The sequence below is a fragment of the Lonchura striata genome, chromosome 6, assembly GCF_046129695.1.
Source record: "Lonchura striata isolate bLonStr1 chromosome 6, bLonStr1.mat, whole genome shotgun sequence".
Lineage (NCBI taxonomy): Eukaryota > Metazoa > Chordata > Aves > Passeriformes > Estrildidae > Lonchura > Lonchura striata.
The window spans coordinates 26,404,073-26,424,302 of record NC_134608.1 but is presented as its reverse complement, the minus strand read 5'-3'; the positions used below and the strand labels follow the sequence as shown (position 1 = coordinate 26,424,302).

At 41.8% G+C, this 20,230-nt stretch overlaps 1 protein-coding gene and 1 long non-coding RNA gene across 5 annotated transcripts in view; one reads left to right on the top strand and one right to left on the bottom strand.

Moving 5' to 3' along the window:
- The window catches only part of LOC144246478 (uncharacterized), a 41,538-nt gene extending 39,715 nt beyond the window's left edge, over positions 1–1,823 (bottom strand). Inside the window, exon 1 of the long non-coding RNA XR_013340155.1 lies at positions 1,711–1,823. This is a non-coding gene — a long non-coding RNA (uncharacterized LOC144246478). The remainder of the gene's footprint in view (positions 1–1,710) is intronic.
- Positions 1,816–20,230, top strand: part of NPAS3 (neuronal PAS domain protein 3) — a 588,970-nt gene continuing 570,555 nt past the window's right edge. For 2 of the 4 annotated variants that reach the window (XM_021542665.3, XM_021542664.3), the window contains exon 1: positions 1,816–1,988. In XM_021542665.3, the coding sequence (XP_021398340.3) occupies positions 1,831–1,988 (158 nt within the window). In that variant the 5' untranslated portion in view covers positions 1,816–1,830. Of the gene's footprint in view, positions 1,989–5,355; positions 5,914–20,230 lie in introns of those variants that run through there. The other 2 variants (XM_077784039.1, XM_021542666.3) reach the window with 2 other exon arrangements.

The following is a 20,230-nucleotide window of genomic DNA, read 5'->3' as shown; positions in this document are numbered from 1 at the left end:
GTGCTAGTACCTGTGCTCTGTCCCATGCAGCTCCTCTTGGTATGAGCCTCGGTTTCCTCAGAAACGAGTTAGTAGCACGGCTGCTGTTTGTGTAAGGTGCAGTAACGCAGCGTGTTACTTTCTGCTCTAGCAGCTGTCCACTCACTGGGCTGGAGAAGAGTCCAGCTCTCCACAAGCACCGCGCTTTTTGGCTCCAGCAATCAGTAGCTTGGGGCTCCAGGTCCGTGGGTTCAGAGGCGCCCCCAGAAATGAGGCGATCTGGTGGGACCCTTCTGCAGGAGGGAGCTTTTCTGCCAATTCCCCTGCTGCCTCTGACTGGCACAGCCGCTGGGCTCCCTCCGGGACGGGATCCTCTCCCCTCGTCTCCCTCTGCAGCTGCGGAAGGAGGGAGCAGCCCGCGCAGCACTCGCCGAGCACCATGGCGAGGAGGGCTCGGGTCTCCGTGTCCCCTCCACCGAGGTTGCCCGCCCCAAGGCCGAAGCAAGGCGAGGCAGCCACCTGGGCAAAACCGAGGAGGGTCCGCCGCCGGCCCGCGCTGACGCCCAACTTTCCGCGCTCCCTTCGCGGTGCCCGCCCCGCGCAGCACCGCGGCCAGGCGCGCTCGGTGGCCGCGAACGGGCAGGGGCGCGGTCCCGGCGGGCTGGTGGAGCCGCGCAGCGCCGCGCACAGGGATAAGCACTTGGCGGAGGTGGATGAGGGCAAACCCGCCCGGGCCAGGCGAGGGGCTGCGCGCAGCCCCGGGTGGCACAAAGGCGCCGTCCGTGGAGTTGAGGCCGCGCATCCCGCGGGGCGGCGGGGCCGGGCCCCTCCGCGCCGCCGGTGCGGTGCGTGCCGCGCCCGGAGGGCAGCTCTGCCAGGGGCTCTGCGCAGCGCTCGGTCCCATAATTGATATGTTGAAGCAGCAATAGGGCTCAGTGCGTGCACAGACAGCACACACCTTACAAGTTTGACTCGCAGTAACATTGCTGCACACTAGGAGGGGAGGAGAGTCAGCTCCCTAGAATAAGGAACAAACTCTGCCTTTGCACAAAAGCGGCGCATTTCCTTGCTTGTGAAAACCGTCCCTTCATAGAGAGGAAAGAAAAGAGACGAAGGGGGGCTGCGGGGTGCCTTTAGGAGAGCAAAAGCAAGTTACCAAGAGCGAGAACTTGGGCTGCAACAATCCTCCACTCTTCCTCTTCTCCTCAGGACTCTGGGAGCAGGGATATTCCTCCCCTTCCCCCCCCCCCCCCCCCCACCCCCGGCCTTCCCACCCCACCCCCGGCCCCCCCGCACAGTTGGCGCTAACCCAGACTGTGGTCAGCCGCCTTTATTATTACTTCATTGAGACAGAGAAATCCTCTAAGACTTGCATTTTGGGTGGAGGGTGGGGGGTGGAGGGACGAGAAGGAGGAGGGAAAAAAGGCAACATTTGCTGCTCATCATTTTCACTGCACCGCTAAAGTAATTGCGCCCCCCTCTCTCCTCCCCGTCCCTCCTCAGCTTGGATTTTCCGCCTATATCTATAGCTCCGGTAGTATTCGACATACCTTTTTTTTTTTTTTTTTTTTTTTTTTTTTGGTAGCTCTGATATTCCACTTCGCTTCCCAAATCTTCACCCGTTGCATGTTTGCAATTCGGTAAATTCCCCCCCTCTCCCTTACCCCTAGCCCCCCCAAACTCCTCAATCTCAGCCCAGCCGCTCACATCAAAGCGCCCGTCCTCACTCACAGTGGCCGCCACTCACTAATGGGATTGCAGTGTGCCTGGCTCTGCTGCTGCAGCCGCCGGAGGGAGAGTCGCTGCTGCTGCACCTCTTCGCCGACACTCGCCGGGTGCTGAGCCGCGGGGATGATCAGGATCTTCCCGGATTTCAGCGTGCAGGTGACGGCGGCGGCGGCCGGCGGGGCGGCCGGGGGGGTGCCGGCGGCGCCGGGCATGGGGAGAGCCGGCGCCGCGGCCAACGGCAACCCGCAAAACGTCCAGGGCATCACCTCCTACCAACAACGGTGAGCACCGACTGGGAGAGGGGTGTGCGGCTCTTCTTGAGGCTCCCTCACTTGCTTTTTCTTTGTGCTTTTGTGTTTCTTTGTTTTCCCTTTTTTTTTTTTTTTTTTTTTAATATCTCATTTCTGTTTTGTTGCGGGGGGGAGAGAGCTTGGTTGGAGGGGAGGGTGTATTTTTCTCTCTTTTTTTTTTTTTTTTTTTTTTACTTTTTTAAAAATACAGCATCTTTTAAAATGCACTGAGAAGTAAACACAATCTCCTAGTTTTGTCCTGGATGAGCTGTAAAGCAACAATAGAAAAAAAAAAAAAAAGAAAGAAAGAAAAAAAAAGTGAGACCCCGGCATCTTAGCTTGGCTGTTGCAAAGTTTGGGATCCCGTCCGCTCATCCTTTCTAAAGAGGAATTTCTCAATGTCAATGCCTTGTGCAAATCCCAGTGTGTGGCAGCCAGGGGGATAATTGATCATGGTATGCTGATTGATAATTTTCTTTCAACCAAGAATGAGTACAATTTTCACTTGGGGTTGCACACTTGCAATTCCACATTGTAGTTTTAACAGTTTTAGCATGTCACCTGTTACTACAGGGAAATATAGCCGAAACCCTAAGTATACTCAGCACTGTTATTTTTTTCATCTTAAATGCATTCTAATGCAAATGGAGGAAATTCACAGAGAGCGCCTTTAGGAAGCAAAGCGTAGAAAGTTGGCAGTAAGTCATCATGAAGTTTAAAGACGTTCCTCATTTGCCCTAACAATTCATCGATATATGCTGATACTAACATGAAGCTTAATTAATTACCTGACATTTCTTTATGTTTCTAAACCTGAAGTCTGCATCTGTTAGTTTGCTTTATCATAAGCTTATACTCGTAGCCGAATCCTCAAAAAAAAGTAGAAGACAACAGATCTACAGAAATCGGAACAAAACATTTACATTTCTCTAAATGCAATAAAAAGGGCACTGTCCCGAGTATCTTGCTTGCAATATTGCATTAAATTAAATACCGAGAAAAATGCTGTATAATCTTAAACGTCCAAACTAAACATCCCTATGATGTAAAAGAGAAAAAAAATAGGAAGCTTCAGAATAATATTTCAAACTTAATTAGTTTAGGAGCCAGATTTAGATAACTAACTGCTCTGTCGTTCAGCAACTTTTGTGTTGCTTCCCATAGTTTTGATGCCTGTGATAGAGTATGTTTGATGGTAACTTTTGTAGGCTTTATCAAATGAGAGTTAATTGGGACCTGATATTCCTGAAATAAGCTCTGATGATACCTAAGGACGTTCTTAGCTAAGAAATATTTGAAACTAAGCAGGAGTCTTGTTTGCTCGAAGAAACACACCAATCCTTCATATACCACCCCCCCCCAAAAAAAAAAAAAAAATTAAATGTGAGAGTTATAAAGAATATATTAAAGTTTCTTTCTTTTTATTGATTCTGTATAATTTTTGTCACTTATAAAATATTTAAATTAAAATGGAAACTGACGGACACTTTAACGAGGAAGTACAGGCAGCAATCACAATAGTTTAGTCTGTGAAGTGGGGAAGTCAAGGGTCAGAAATGTCAGATTGGCTTTTAGACAAATGAAAGAGACCTCTGGAGACTTTAAGTTAAACAGAATTATGTAGACAAGGCAGCATACAATTTTTTTAGTACTTCGCGTTTAATAGTTTGGTTCTATCAGTCTGCAATCAGGAAGAAGTTATAAAAGCAATACTTCTCTGACAAACTACTAACACCTCTAATCCAAACAGTGTTTAATAGATATTCAAGTACTTTTACTACCAGGAATCCAGACCAGTCTGGATGCCTCACACACTAACCTGCGAGAGGAAACATTTATGCACTTCTTCCAAATTTTCCCTCTATGTTATGGATGGCACAGCGTGTCTTACATCGAACGATTTTTCTTCGCGCTTTCTCAAAACGCTTAAACTACGGCAGACACGACACCTCCTCACTCTGTTGCTACAGCGAAGACACCTGTTAACTTTTCTTTTTTTTTTTTTTTTTGTTTCCCCTTAATTTCGGAGGCGAGCAGACAGGACGGCCGGCCGGGAGCGGCATCTGCTACTCTGTGCAGCGGCCCCCCGCAGCCCGGGCGCCGCCTCGCGCCCCGCCGCCGCTCCCGCCGCGGGCTCGCGGCTCCCGGGGCCCGCCGGCCGCGCACGTGCGCAGCGCCCGCGCGAAGGCCGCACGCGCGCGGCGGGCGGCGGCGGCCCCGCGCCGCGCCGCGCCCCGGCCCCGCGCCCCGGCCCCGCACCGCGCCCCGCACCGCGCCGCGCCCCGGCCCCGCGCCCCGGCCCCGCACCGCGCCCCGGCCCCGCGCCGCGCCAAGTTACGCCGGCCCGGCTGCCTCCTGCGGAAGGAAATCCTTCGGCCCCCGGTGCGCGGACGGCGCCCGGCAGCCAAACTTCCAGGTGTTTTGCTAACTTCTTCCCCTTGGCTCTGCCCTGAGGTTCGCACACGCTCTTGGCCCCCAGCCTCCTCCCCTCCCCCCAAAAAAAACTTTTGGAGCAGTCGTGGAAACGTTTCTCGTGAATAAATGCGGCCGACCTTCGGGGCTTGCCCCTTTCCCCAAGGATTTTCCCAGGGAGCAGGATCAGGCCCGGGCATTTGTATTTCCAAGGGAGCAGCAGAACAGTCACAAAGTTTCCTTGGAGATGAAAAGCTTTTAGTGAACGAGTGATTTCTCGGGCTCTCCCAGGGTCCAGGAATGAACAACTAAGGTAGCGGTATTTCTTTTCCCCGCTCCTTTACTTCACGATTAGTTTCGTAATCTCCAGTAAAACCGCGTGAAGTGCTACACCCTTTGCCAACAAAGCGGGTCGTCATTCTAAGTTCACATTTCCAGCGTTACGCATTTTTATCTCGCTGGTACCCCATGTCCACTCTCAGGACGTGAGGGCGCGTTCTCGGAGGTGGCTGGGGGATGCCCGGGTTTCCCCGGGCCCGGCCCGTCTGGACTGGATCCGGGCACACCCGCGTACGCCCCGTGGGTCGCAGGGCCCTCGCATACCCCGGCCCGCTGCTCCCACCCGAGCCCGTCCTCCACCGTGGAAGCCCACGGGTGACACGCTGCCTGTGCCCGGTGTGTTCCCGCTGCGCTTCTGCGCCCGCGGTGTTGTAGTCCCTGCCTCTTTCTGCTCCTCTTCGCTGCTGGAGCCCAGACTCCAGAGGAAGAAAGTGTGCGAAACTGCAACTGAGTGGCGTTGTTGCGCCGGCAGCAGAGGCTGTGTCCCCTCCACGCAGAGCGGGAGCGGAGCTGGGAAAGCAGCTGGAAAATGCCCAGAAATACTTTCACAGCGGTCAAGCCCGGAGATCCCTGACACCCCTCCTTCCCTTCCCCGCCCCCGCCCCGCTAGCCCGATGGCCTGGCACCCCGCGTAGCCCGGCCCGCGGGCGCGGGGGTGTGTGTGCGAGTGTGCGAGAGAGTGCGTGTGCGTGCGTGTGTGTGTGTGTGAGTGTGTGTGCGTGTGCCGCACCTGCCGGGCGATGCCAGCGGCCGGGCTGCCCGCCGGGGCTGCGCCGCGGCTAGCTCTTCCCGCCGCCGCCGCCGCCGGCCGCCGCTGCCTGCGCTGGGCATGTCTCTGGGGCCGGCGGGGCCCCGGCTCCCTCCGCTCCTCGGCTTATGGACGGCGGCAGCGGCAGCAGCAGCGCTAGCAAGCAAGCGAGCAAGCAACCTGCACCAGGACTGCGCGGAGGAGTGGGAGCCCGCGATGCTTTGGCCTCAGTACTTTTCCTTAGCCTGTCTGGCTAACCGGGGCCATTGCTGCCGCCGCTGCTGCTGCTAGACACACAACACACACCAACATCAGGAGGGGGAAAAGTAAGGGAGAGAGGAGAAAAAAAAAAAAAAATCCCAGGAAGATGGCGCCCACCAAGCCAAGCTTTCAGCAGGATCCTTCCAGGCGAGAACGGTAACACTTTCTCTTTATTGAACCTGCAGCAGCAGCAGCAGCAGCAGCCGCCGCAGCAGCGCCGGGCCGGGCCAAGCCGCCGGCGCCGGGGGCCGGGGCTGGCTGCCATGCCGGGGTGGGGGGACCTGCTGCCGGCACCCGCTGCTCGCACAGCCGGGCACCGTGAGTTCCTCCTAGTGCGCACCGCCAGCCGCACGCACACACACACACACACACGCACACACACGCAGACACACACACACACACACACACACACACACACACACACACTCAGAACAAACCGCGCAGCAGCGGCCCCGCTCCGGTGGCTGCACCGCCGCTGCTGCCGGAGCCGGTGCTTGGCGCGGCGCGTTGTGGAGCGGGCGCGTGTGTCTGTGTGTCCGTGTGTCTGTGTGTCTGGTGTCTGTGTGCGCGGGGCCGGGAGGCCCCCCCGGGCGGCCCCCGCCGCTCGGCGGCCCTGGGGCGCCGCGCCAGGCCCGGCGTTCCGGGCGGAGGGGCCGGCCCCACCGATGCGGTTCAAGAGCGGCTAGGCCGGAGCGGGGGGGCGCGCCGCCAGCTGCGCCCGCGGGGCTGCCCGGGCCGGCCCCCGCCCCGCGCCGCGCCGGCCGCGGGTGCCCGCGGCCCCCGGGTGGGCAGAGCGGAGCCGGTGCGCGGGCGGGCGGGCGGGGAGGCGGTGCACGGGGTCCGGGGAGGGAGGCGGGGGTAATCGGGCTGGCTCCCCGCTTGGTCCCCGGCCCGCCGCCTGCCCCATGTACTTTTGTTGGGAGAGAGTGCTTGTGATTAATGTGCTCTGCTGGTGACACGAATTGCCCGTAGCGGATTTGTTCTAGGAAAGTGAATCTTTCTAGAAGTGGCTGGTAGGAGACAAGAGTACAAGTTCATGTGATGTTACTTTGTGATTCTTACAAAAGTATTCAAAGCTCCATTGCTACACTGCGACGAGATATATGCCCAGAAGAGCGCAGCCAGAGGGTTTGGGGTGGGCTCTTTCCCTCCCGCCCCCTTTTGCGTTACAAGTGAACTTGAGTGTGAGGGGTGAGGAAGGTTCCTGGCTAGTTGGAAAAATGGAAATTACCATTTAGATAGCCTTTAAAAGTAGCTGGCTCATGTGTTAGTCGGTTTATATTTCACAGCACAAATAAGTCTGAAAAATATTTAAACAAAAGTACTTCAGTCTTAATTTCATACTTGCATATTTTAGAATGATCAGCTTTTCTAGTACAACTTCCAAACCCCACAGATTTTGTCTAAGTAGCTGTGCCATTTTTCCTAAAAAAGCAGACTGTGTGGTATAAAAACCCCATACATCTCATATTCACCAGTGAAGTGTTAGTGTGCTTGTCTTAGATGCATTAGTGTTAACTGTTGCATTTTGACAAGGCTATGTTGATATGTAGCAAAATTAGGAGATACACGCAATGGGAAAACAGTGCATCCTCAGATGTCAATGACTTAACTGCAGATTTTCAACTATAAAACATTTAAAAAAAAAATCTTCATTCCAATGACTGCAAAGGTGTTTCTACTGTGTTAATAACAGTTAAAGCAGAAGGCTTTTCTCCTGCAGAATTCTTTCTTGGAAAAACAATTCATATGAATACATCCTGTTCCCCCACAACAAACAATTCTGCTGTCCTCTTTCTGAGAATGTTACTATATTAGTGCTAAGTGTATTTGCCAGGGTAGCTTCAGTAATCTCTCCAGCAGAAGCATATTTGTGTGCCATTTTGGGAATTTCTCTGAGATAGGAATCTTGAAGATAGAATTAATTTCTAGGGGAAACTTCATAGCCTGTGCATGAGTGCTTTCTTTATCACCTGTCTCCATTTGGCATTCGGAGAAGGTAAATCAAAGTGCGCGATTTGTTATTCTGCTCCACTTGAGAGCTGAACTAAATAACACTTGGTCTGAAATTCTGATTGAAGTTGTAGGAGGATATACTGTATTTAATTTAATGCCCTTTAATAGCATCTTCTTGTTCAGCTCTGATGCTGTCATTTTAAAGGTTGGATACGAGTAGTTTTTCCCTGTAGGGAGTGGGAGGTGTAATCATTTCAGGGGAAAAAGGTAGTCTAAATTCCTAGAACACTAATAGCCACAAACTTGGCCTAGTGTCCAAGAAGTTATTTTTTGCCCTTAGGGTTCACTTTATTATCACTCTTTACAGTGCTCTGGATAGTTTAGGTATAAGTATTGCATGTAGAAGTTGATGACATTTTTTGTAGCAAATAAAATGTCAGTCTGTTTATTCCTTAAAGTTTTGGAGAAAATGGATCAATGCTTCAATAAACAGATACTGATGTACATTTTATAAAAAGTTGTGTAATGTGCTCTTGAAGTCCTGCATGTAACTATTTTAGCTCTCTTTGTACACATCCTTTCATACGTAGAAACCAAGATATTTGAAATACAGGAGCATAACACTTACTGAAAGGGTTTCGCAGTCTCGTAGCTACTACTTCAGTAAACTAGTTCTCAGGATTAAGAATCCTCTAAATTAACTTTATGTACATTGTTTTTTTAGTCTTCCCTACCTCAAGTATTTACGCAGATTGTTTTACATTTTTTCAAGCAAAAAATGTGCTTACAAAACAGATGTAAAAAGTCTCTGATGTTAACAGGCACTTGAATAGTTTTGAAACTTTTTTGACCTGTTTAGGTTCTTAAAAGGATATATGAAAAGATACACACTTATATTTGTTTATTTTTCTTTTAAACTGTGAGTCTTAGCAAATTTTACAGTTACAGCAACAGTTTAGTTTTTTCAACTGTGTGGATATACACACAAGAAAATAAAATAGACAGAAGTGTCATGCATATGATATGCCAGCATTGATTTGTATAGACTATCATAATATTAGAGTGCTATTGGTTTAAATGAAAGAGAAAAAACCTTTATTTTGGCACTTTTTCTAGAGCATGAGCTTAAACATAGCAGTGATAAATGATGATATGCATTGTCTAACACTTGCTTTTATATAAATAGCTCCAGAAGATTGCTTAAATGATAATCGAAAATATGAAATAGGGTGGCCTTCATATCACAAGGCCAAGGGTCTACAAATGGAAAAACTGAAATAATGAAATATTTCCAAGGCAACAGACTGTCAACAAGAACAGTAATGCATGGGCATATCATAGAGCTACCAGAGAGGATATTAGATCTTATAGCTCTAGAGCCAGGAGTTATAATGACCTTTATTAAATAGAGCCCTCCCACATTACAACAATCTTTCTGATTTCTGATTTATGGATTAGCAGTCATACTACTCTTCATAATTTGAAACATTCTTCCACCATATTTGATTTGCTGCATTTTTCTCCACTGGAATCATACATTATTTAGAACTTACATGAGAGTATTGATCAACAAAACTTATATTAGGTATTTTCAGTAACTAATGGGATTCTGAATAACAAGGTTTTGTCTGCAACACCATTTTTACATTCTTTACAGCACAACTGTTTTTTTCTTACAAACTATATCCAGTTAGCTTATTTTCTAACAATTTGATGGCATTATATTCTAGTGCTGTACTATAAGTAAGTTACAAATAATTAGAGAATTTTGTTAACAGATTAGTACAACACTCGGACCCATAGGTGTTTTTAAGAGAATATGAGAATCTATTGTCAGTACCCATCTCTTTTTATTAGCATCTCACTTGAATTTCAGAGTCTAATATACTGGCAATTTCAAATCACATTTGTTTGAAACTTGGCACTCAACTTGCCAGCCCAGATGGGAATTTTACTGCAAGAGTGATGTAAAACAGTTGTTGCAAATTGACATTCTAGGTGTTAGTTTCATCACCATACTTCCTAAAAAGTAGAGTGTTTAAATTTTTTTTTTGTTTCATAAAATGATCTTTATAACAATATCCTATTTATTAAAAAATGTATTCTAAGATAAGAATTTTGAATAACTGATACTGATCATGAAAATGAACTGTTACCATTTTATTAACATTTTTTGGAATGATTCTTCTCTCATTGAGGTCAATAGAATGAAGCCATTTAACCAATGTGAAAGAAATTCATTTGTTAGCAATTAAGTAACAGTTTACTGTTATGAAACCGTTTCCTGAAATCTCATCTCATGTGACTAAGCCTTACATTTGGTTATTCCGCCAGATCAATTTTATATTTTTATCAGCAGTAGCTCTTGCTGATATAAAAGCACCTCATCTTGTGTTTTCAGCATAGTCATGTCAGCATAGTCATAGCATATTTTAAAATGAATAAAAAAAACTTGTTCTGCAGGATGTCACCCTGGAAATTTGTTTACATATTCTTAACATAGGATATTTTTAAGGTACATAGCTAAGACTGCATTTTCACCCCAGTTTGTTTCTTTGGTCTGTTTGCTTATGCTTAATGTTTGGCTTTATTTTTTTTTTTTTTTTTTTTTTTTTAAGCAGCTGCCAAAGATTTAAAGCCATGAGATGAAATGTTTTGAAAATTCATTTCAAAAGAATTACCTTTTTTCAGAATAGGCAATTTCTTTCTATGTAATATTTATAAGGCTACTGTATGCTATCTTTAACATACAAAATCCCATTAGCGTGAATGAGGTGTGCGACTTTTTGTTTAATGGGACTTTGCATAATAAGGATAATTTGTAATAATATTGTATTTTCTGCATAAGAAGATGTGCCATAGTAAGAATATAATAGTTGCTGCCATGTCTTATATGACTAGAGCATTGTTCTGTGACTAGCTGGAGCAGTGGTTTTGCAATACACAAAGTCCTAGTCAAATGAATAGGACCGTTGTGCCATTCATTTGAACAGGACTTTGAGTAGTACAAATATTCGTTAATTTTGTATGCCACAGAAGTATATTACACAGGACAAAGAAGGTACAGTAAGGGTAGGATAGTATTTGTGTCTCTAACTTGGCAGAACTGGACCCTGTCTTTGGGAGAATATTAAGTTCAAGTTGTACCTTAATCTTTAGAAAAGTCCCAAATGGAATTATGTACACACAGAGAATCACAAGCAAGGATAAAAGTATTTTTAATATATAATTTAATATATGTGATTTTTTTCCTCAGAGAGATTGCAATAACAAATATACATACTTAGTGAGAGGAGAAGTGAACTTCGCCTGTGTTATTGTAAAATGCGAAAGTCTTGAGACTGTCAAGTAAAAACAGAGTGATTCTCAAGGAGATCCTGATCTCAGCCTGCTGCAGCTAGATACTGAGAGTTATGCCAGCCCTTTACCCAGCACTACATGCAGGCGAGAGCCAGGCACATTAAAGAACAAGTGATATGTTACAAAGAATTTGAAACAGATTACTGAAAGCAGAGTTTTGAAGATTTTCTTGCTAAGGCTATTTTCCCAGACTTTCTTGTATGTTGCATTTTGGACTTTCACTCTTCTGTCATGTTCTGTCATTTGTCTGTTCTGGGGAGCTTCTCATTGATGTCAGCCAATGTCTGAAGAAGACTTTAATATTAATACTGAGTATTTCTGTAGATATGCTTCTTTATTTGGCTTTGCATGCTTTGAAAGGTCTGAAAATGCTGTTCTACGTGTTTTACTGATGAGATAGTTACACACAAAAAAATTCTTGAGAACTAGCAGAAGTGGCAAAAGATGTCAATGTAAGCATTAGGAATAAAATTCCAGCCCCCATTTTGACTGTGTATTCAAAGATTACACTGCCTTCATTAGAGGGATTTACATTTCTTTTACAGGCAAAACCTCCACTGAAATAAAGTGCTTTCAGAGAATGGCTTGATTGCAATTTAAAATTAGCTGTTAGCTTGATATATAATAGAAGTTCAACACTTATGTTAAATAATTTAAGTGGAAAAGTACTGTTCCATTACCTGCAGGCATGTTAGGTTTACATATGTATATAGTGAACTTAGGGGATATAGTCAGAATAATATATATGTATGTAATCTACTATAATGTCCCAGGGGCTTGGATTTTCTGAAGAGCCTGTTGGATTTAGGCATTCAACACATAGTGCATTTTAGTGAAATACAGGCACCTAAATTCTATATGCTCCCTTTAAAATACTTGCCTGGGAATTTTCTCTCCAACAGAAATTTAGAACAGGCTTCATTAGATATTACATTGTTTTACGCTGAATTTTATTTTGTAATGAATAGTCTTTGATTACTCATTCTGGATGAAACCCTAAAGGGTCATGGTTTTTCTGAAATTTAGGCACAGAACTGCATATTTAAATATTAGAACTCTATATTGACATATTAGGGGATATTCTTGCCCTCTTGCTTAAATGCCATGTTTGAAAGTCATGTGCAAATTCACATTTACAATCAGTTTACTCACAACCTAGGCTTATATGAGTTAGGTGCCAAAGCTGTAATTCTTTTAGCAAAAGTATAGTATACCAAAATTTAGAAAAATGTTTGTTAAAAACCTGTTTCTTCTTGGACATGATGGGAAGCAGAATTTGTTACTTGGTGGGAAAAAAATGTAAGTGGGCAGTTATTACAAGTCAAGGTGATGTCAATAGAAAGAACTGGATCTGTACAGTGCTGGCAGCATGATTAAAAAAGGAAAAAAGTATTGAAAAAAAAGAGAATAGCTGCCAGTGGTACTTATCCTTCAACCTTCACAGCTGAAAAAAAAGTAGGTGATTTTATTTGTCTGACTATAGTTAGATGTAGGATTGGCATGTTTGCTTCACCTTTGCATAAATTGCTAAGAATATGGACAGGAGGTTCTTGAAAAGCACTGCATTTTAAAAAACAAACCTTTTTTCTCTTGCTAAGTAACAAACAGAAGATAAAAAGAGAAACAAATACTTTGGGCTAATTTATCTATTTATTCCTTCTGAGCTGCTGTTCAATTTTACAACAAAACTTGTATTTCTTGGTAGAAATCAAAACTACAGTAATTTTTCCATTGGCTGAATGAGCTAGATAAATGGTACTCAAGTAGTTGTTTGCAAAATCCAAGCAGTTTACTAAAGTATCTTAATTAATTGGATGTTCACTTTAATAGTGAGGTTTCCTGTTTGTAAGCAGTGCTCTGTAACAAGAACATATATTTGATACATAAATGATACATATGGTTTCAGAAGGCCCATATTTATTCAAGACCTATTTTTACTAAACAACTGTTTCACATTAACAAACAACAGGAAATAAATGGAGGTGACAGAAAATAGACTTCAGATGAGAAGCTTGATAGAAAAGATACAGCTGATTCCAGATCTGTCAAGCATATATGCTGTTTCTTTTATCCATCACTCTATTTATGCTCAAATTTCCAAGCTAAGAGATGCTGTCTTTCCTTTTATTCCTTTTTCCTATCCTGATTTTCCTTTTCATTCCTTTTTAATAGGAAGAAAAATGCTTCTCTACAGAACTACACTTTTGAAACCGATATTCTATGCTTTTTAAAAGTAGTATTTCAAATTTTTTTGTATCACTTCCAAAACCAGAACAGGAGACTGCAGGATGTAGCAAACATTTCCTCCTAGATTATTTGACATACTGAATGTCTATCTTTAGGACTGGCCAGTATTTAGATTATGGATTTAGAATTCCTTTAGAAGCGATTAAAAAAAAAAAAAAAAGTTTATTATGGTACTACTGCAAAAAAAAAAAAAAGATATTTAAGTTCTATTAATGACTTGCTTTTTGTGGATATTATAATTTATTGCAATATATATTCAATTTAAGTAGGAAAAAAAAGCAAATTGATTAAGGGAAAAAGTATGTTTTAACTGACAGAACATGGAAATATACTTACCCTGAAAAGCTAAATTAGAGTTCTTCAATATTTATTCTGCTTCTTACTAATTATGAGGAAAACTTTAAAGGATTTTCCACTGACTTACATACAGGTATACTGCAAAGTGCAGGCATATGTTGTATATTAGATAGATACAGAATATGTATTTGCTTGAAAGTAAATAATTCTACCTGCTCATCTTCAGCAAGCTATGTCTTACTTTATCTAAAGTTAAATGTAAATACATGTACTGGAATGGAGATTTTCTTTCCCTCTAATGCTGTGAGCAAAAAGTAGGCTCATCTTTTTTTCTTTTTATTTTTTTCCCCTCTTTTTTTCCTCCTCATTTTTATTGTTCTGTGTAAATGTAATTTGTTAATCCTGTGAAATTTGTCATAGATAAATTTGCTTGGATTATCTTGTCACCACCGTATCTGCATTCTTTTGTTCATTGCTTATTCATAATTTAACAGTCTGGCAGTGAGCCTTTTTGGGATGCTCACAAAAGATATATGACCTCTACCAGCTGCTACTATAACCTGCAGAATGCACAGCAAGACATTAGAAACGTGAGGATTCCTCTACTGATTAAAGTGCTCTTCATTTAAACAGTCTGTTCATGAGGATCTCAGGAATCTTTGTGGATAGCAGTCTTGATTTTTCTTTTATCACAAAATTATTTCTAACATTTTCTTCTGAAGGGAACACTAACATTGAATCTTAAGATGATGATGCTTAGCTCTCAGATGGACTAATGGAAATTAAATCCCTCAGTATATATGCCTGTGTATACATAAGTGTGTATGTGTATGTGTACACATTTTCCTATACCTGTACCAATCTCGTATCTATGCATGCATATATATATATTTATTTCCTGCAGTTTTACAGTGGGAGAAATTAGTGCCCATGTGTGCTATTTTAAAACTAACTCATCTCTCAGGATATTTTTCAGCACATATTGCTATGCAGTACTAATTTACAGAAGAGTTATCCAGTTTAACCCTGCTTTAGCACTAGTGTCTTACAGACCCTATTGTGTAAATACTCAGCATTATACAGTACATGAAAGACATTAAATATAATGTTACTTGAAGTGTAACAACATTTTAGATTTGCATTATTCTCCTGACTCAATTTAGCATATAAATTTTTCCCTTTTTCACTTATTTTTTCTTTTTATCTGCAGATCAGCTTGTGAGTAATGGCTAGTTTTTACCTCCCCTTTGTGCTGGCACATGATTATAGTTCAAAATAATTCATTGCTAATCCATGCAGTATTGGTTCATCTCCATCACTTTGTTTTGTGATTAGAGCCTTAGGCCTGTAAGAACATCCTTCTGCACAGTTTTCTGTCCTGATTTTCCTTGACTGCATCCCATTTTTTAAGTAGTTCTATCATTACTGTTCACCTACTAGTCCTATTTAATTTTTAAAAATGTATCAGTTAAAAGAAATTCATACTTTCTGGGGTTATTTTTCCAGGTTTTATGAAAAATATTTGTTTTCCACTGTAGTAAGTCTCCAGGAGTGGTGTGTACAGGTCTTGGTTCATCTCAGCTGATGATGGAAATCTGACTTGAGTTTCTCATTTTTCCTTAGCAGTCTGAATTTCCTCTCTACTTATTTACATTAGGTGCCTCAAGAAGTGCAGAATCTTAAAAAGAAACATTGTTTCTTTCTTGAAACAGACTACAATAGAATAGAAATTACTGACTTGTCATTTTCAATGCAACATTTCAAGCAGAGCTGGTGTAAAATAAAGCCGACAGAGGAACTTTTAAAATATATAGGGCATGATCCTACTATGATCATTCTGGTTGAAGTTACTGTTTATTGGGTCAGATATGAACTGATGTGACACTAGAACTGGGCTTATGTAATATAATGATATTGTAACTTTATCAGATTTACATTACATATTTTCAGATTTTGAAGAAAATCCATAATTTTATTTCACATCAAAAGATGCTAATTTTATGAGAAGGTCATCTAAAAGATTTTTCAAGACTTTGTTTCAGCATTGAGTAGTCCTGTGTTCCTTTTAATAATTACTTTCATCTCATTGTAGCCGTGTGTTTGAAAGTGTAGGTCAATAAGGATGATCGCATTCAGAATTTCATGATCTGTGTAGTGGAACAAATTGAAAGCAAAGCCTGTATCAATCACTGTGAAGGGAGGGTTAATTGTTACTGCTTCTCAAGCCTCTGGACAGATAAACCAGTAATGAAATACTTATTGCTCTGATATGTGAATGGTTAAGGATGAAACAATGGAAACAGAAGCAGTCTTCAAAGATAACCAAAAAAACCCCCAAAACCAAAAGAAAAAACAAACAAACAAACAAAAAAAGGCAAAGAAAAAGAGTATTTTGGGCTAAAGTAAGATACTGCATATGCTGTGTATTAACATTTTGAAAGTAGTTTTTTTTTCATCTAATAGAGCCTTCTAGGAATGGTGTAAGACAGAAGAATGTATAAGGTTTCTAAAGCAGAAATAAAATAAGAATTTTAATATTTTTATTATGCAAACAATTTAAAAGGTTTTACATTAATCCTGGACCTTGTGTAAAATTAACATTTCTACATTACATGTTTTCTTTTCTCTGTTTTAATTTGTGGTACCTTAAAGTGTTTATTTCTTTTATTTCTTTAAAAACACAGCTGTATTTACTAAATCAAGTATGTTTTGTTTTCATGTGATGTTGTTTTAAAGCATTTTGCCTACAGCTAAGGACTCTAAAAGAATGTGTAAAGATAGAAGCAGAAAAATAAAAATAAGTGCAAAACCAAATTACGATACTACAGTAAATATTTAACTATTTCTAGATTGTGAACTTAACATTTTAAACATCTGTTAGTTACTTATATGTTGAAATATATGCAAAAATATTTAGCCAAATTGAAGTCTTAGGCCCATGACAATCATCTCAACACAGTGGGTAGTTCTGAAAATTAATGAGAATGATAATACTGTAAAGACTGTTCCAGAGTTTGCCCAAATTCATTATCTAAGACTCTTGTTAAGAACATCTCAAAGAATTTTAACCAGGAAAATATATTAATGGTTCAAAAGCATTTTTCAAAATGGTGATTTATAAAAGTATAATGGAATTATATATGCAAGAGCTGTAGTTAGAAACACAAATAACACAGGAGCAGCACATTATGAAGGAACATTTTCCAATAGCTAGAGCACTTGGCTTTGATTTTTTTCCGTAGGTGTCAAGGTTTCCTTAACAATTTATATTTTGAGATTAAGGAAATGAAATAGTGTAGGCAACTTATAAAAAGAAAAAAAAAATTGTCTCCTTGTTAGCTACTTAATGAGGCCTAGAACTGCTTAAAAGCTAAGCAAAGTAATTAATAATTTTAGAACTTGTATAAACATCTTTTAGCACTTCGAAACGTCGAAAAGCACTTTCAGGAGGAAGGGTGATGAGACACATCTTTAGATTTCTCTTCAGAATGTTAAGAATTTCCTGTTGCCTGTTTCCTGATGGGATTGACACAGCTGTGTATCATATGGAATGAAAGAGGAACCAAGTGCCTGACTTTGTTTTATTCAAGTCTTCACTTAAGAAAATGTATGTGTTTATTTTAGCTCTTTCTTCAACACATCGCTGATGAATGCTATATACAAAATTGCCCAAATGGGAGTTAATTACAATTAATTAATTTTTTTTCTAAGGGACAGAAAATGTTAATAAATAAAGTACATCAGTAAGAAGGGTGGTGGGTTTTGGTTTTTTTCCTTTTTCTTTGCTGCGTGCAATGAAAAAGAGAGAGCTTGGAAGATTACTGTTATTTCCATTTGTATTTTCCGAAGTGATTGGTGTATAGAAGTATCTGAGTATTTGCATGTGTGCATGTCATTGTTGGAAAACATGTTAGTTTATAGAGTTTCTTACTCATTTTGGCTGTTGTGCAATCACATAGTCCATCTACAAAACATCTTTCATGGGAGATGTGAATGCAAAATAGGGAGGAATAAGAGGATCAAAAAAAAATTTAAGTAGTAATTTTGTTATAGCCTGTTCCGCTTCATGGACCAATTCTTCAAAGACAATTCAGGGTGGGAAACTGTACTTGTTAAATTTTTTAGTAATTTCCTTCTCTGGCAGAAAGCTTAGGAGAAGATTGCAAATGTGGTTAATTGATCTGGGAATGGGTCACAAAAGGTGATGCAGTTCCATAGCAGTGGGGCCACCCTTCCGCTTGTGTCCTGGTTCCTGGCAGAGCTTCGTAAAGCTGTGTGCTACTCACTTCCAGTTGGAATTCAGAATAACACAGGTCAATATGATCTTCTCAGAGGGCTGTATAAGGCAATTTCAGTTGCTAAATAAAAGCCCTGGGCATTGCAATACTGTGAGTAAAGTAGCTTCTCAGCATCCTGCTATGGCCCTATGCTACTGAAGCAGAAAGAGGCAGAGTGCAGAGCACATGGCAGCGAAGGGCAGTAGTGCTAAGGGCATGCTGAAAGGCAGAGCAGAGGCACATATGACTAAGTGCACTGGTCATTTCTGAGACTGTCTCTCCAAGCAAGATACAGACTTCTAAAGATCACTTTAATAATTGTAAATTGCACTTTAAATCTTTAGCTTTGATTCTCTCAATCTGCCAGCCAGCTGTGCAAACAGTTGACCATGTCCCTGTTCTTTTTGCCCTGTGACTTCTTGGTAAATGTCATTTTTCTGATGCTTTTGGATACTGTGATCACAGTATCTTCAGCACATCCATTGGAGGATCTTTCTCATTCATTACCCAGCTTTGTGTGGGAGTTCTGCAGCATGTTGTCTCTCAACCGCCCCCTTTTCCCCCCTTATTCTGCTCTTCATCTTTGCATAATCTTATGCAGAAAGACAATTTGAGTATCATCTCTTTGCAGATGATTCATAGACTTGTGGTATATGTATCTCAATGAAAATGTAGTCTTACTTCTCTGTCATCTCCTTATGGCCTATCTTAGATTCCCTTAGTCAAAACAGTTCTCTTAGAGTTCTTTACAAGCCCTCCATCTACTTTTTAAGTTAACACTGCTATATTGCCTGTTAGGAGAGGTCTATAATTTGGCAGTCTCACTGATACAAACCTCTTCCTCATGGCATAGTAGTTAAAAAGGCAAATAGATGATTTGGTGTGAGTAGGAAAGAAATAGAAAAACAAACTGAAAACATGAATGCCAATCCATAAATTCTGTGTGTGAAATCTATCTGTGGTGTATATTTTCGTTTTCATTATTTCAAAAAGATACTGTATTTTGTGATACGGACATAAAGGCTGATGAGATAGATAGAAGGAGTTTGTCAGAGGAAGAGTTAAAATAAAATACTTCCTCTTGGAAAAGAGATGACTGAGCAAGGCCTCTAGAAGGTAGTTGGGGAACAAGTATACATTAATTTTATGAGAACAAGGAAACATTCAGTAAAATTCTCAGGAAGCAGTTTTAAATCATTTAACAGAAGCTGCAGTTTTTTGTTTTTGATTTTTGTCTTTGTTTTTTTTCCCTGTTTTCATTGCTTTTCTGTGTGCCTCCCTTCCATCCTACCATGTAGCACACAATTGAATTGCTCAGTGGAATTCCTTGCCAAAGGGTGTTTTTGAGGTCAAAATATGGACAGGCTCAAAAATGCATTAGGCATTACTCTATTACATCTCTGAGGAGCTGTTAAGTGTGATGGTGATGATGCAACTCAACTTCAGGAAGTTTTTTCACAGCTGACTGCTGGATGCTGACATGTAATATCATGGGAAGGGGTGTTCTTTCTCTGCTATATATATATTTTTTTTTTACTGACCTAGTGTAACTTTTTTAGTTGACGTTTGGAATAGTGAACTATTCTGAAGTTCTCTGCATTTGGACTGTATCAAAGTCTTGCAGGCTTTTTCTGCCTATCATTCCTGCTGTATGTTTTCCTGCCTATTCTTCAGTAAAATCCTCATCCTCACTACCATTAGGAAATATTTTTTCTCCAGTCCTATATATCCAGCATTGTCTTATAGAGAACATTTTCAGAGTGACAGACTGTCACACTGACCATGTCTTTTTATGTTCCCCCTAACATCTCTTCTCTGGTGCATGAAAAATTAGTATCTTGCCCTAAGTTTCAAGTCCTTCTTCACCCAGCTCCATCATACTATTCCTCTTTATCAAGGTTTTCCTTCAAGCTGTAACACCAGCTCTCTTGCCCATTTACTATTTTGCAAACATGCATTTATTTTATACCATATGCTTGGACTAGAATTCCTTTGTAACATCACCTTTTAGATCCATCTTTCTTCCCAAGTTGTTCTTTACTTGAAATGCCTACAAAAGCATCAGGCTACTTTTAAATAGATATCACTTTTTGTGTACTAGCTGCTGCCATAGTACTCCTTCTAAATATTTTCCTATCTCTTATTTGATACTTGCTCTCTAGGATTTTGGGGGTTCAGGACAGGGATTTTATCCTACTGTACTTGGTTATGTGGTGGACGTGTTACTACTACTGTTACTGCTGCTAATGTCAGTATTTTATCAGTCCTTGGCTCATCTGGGATGATGAGTTCCTGTAAGAGAAATGATGTCTATTAAATGTGTTAAGGTGTGAAAT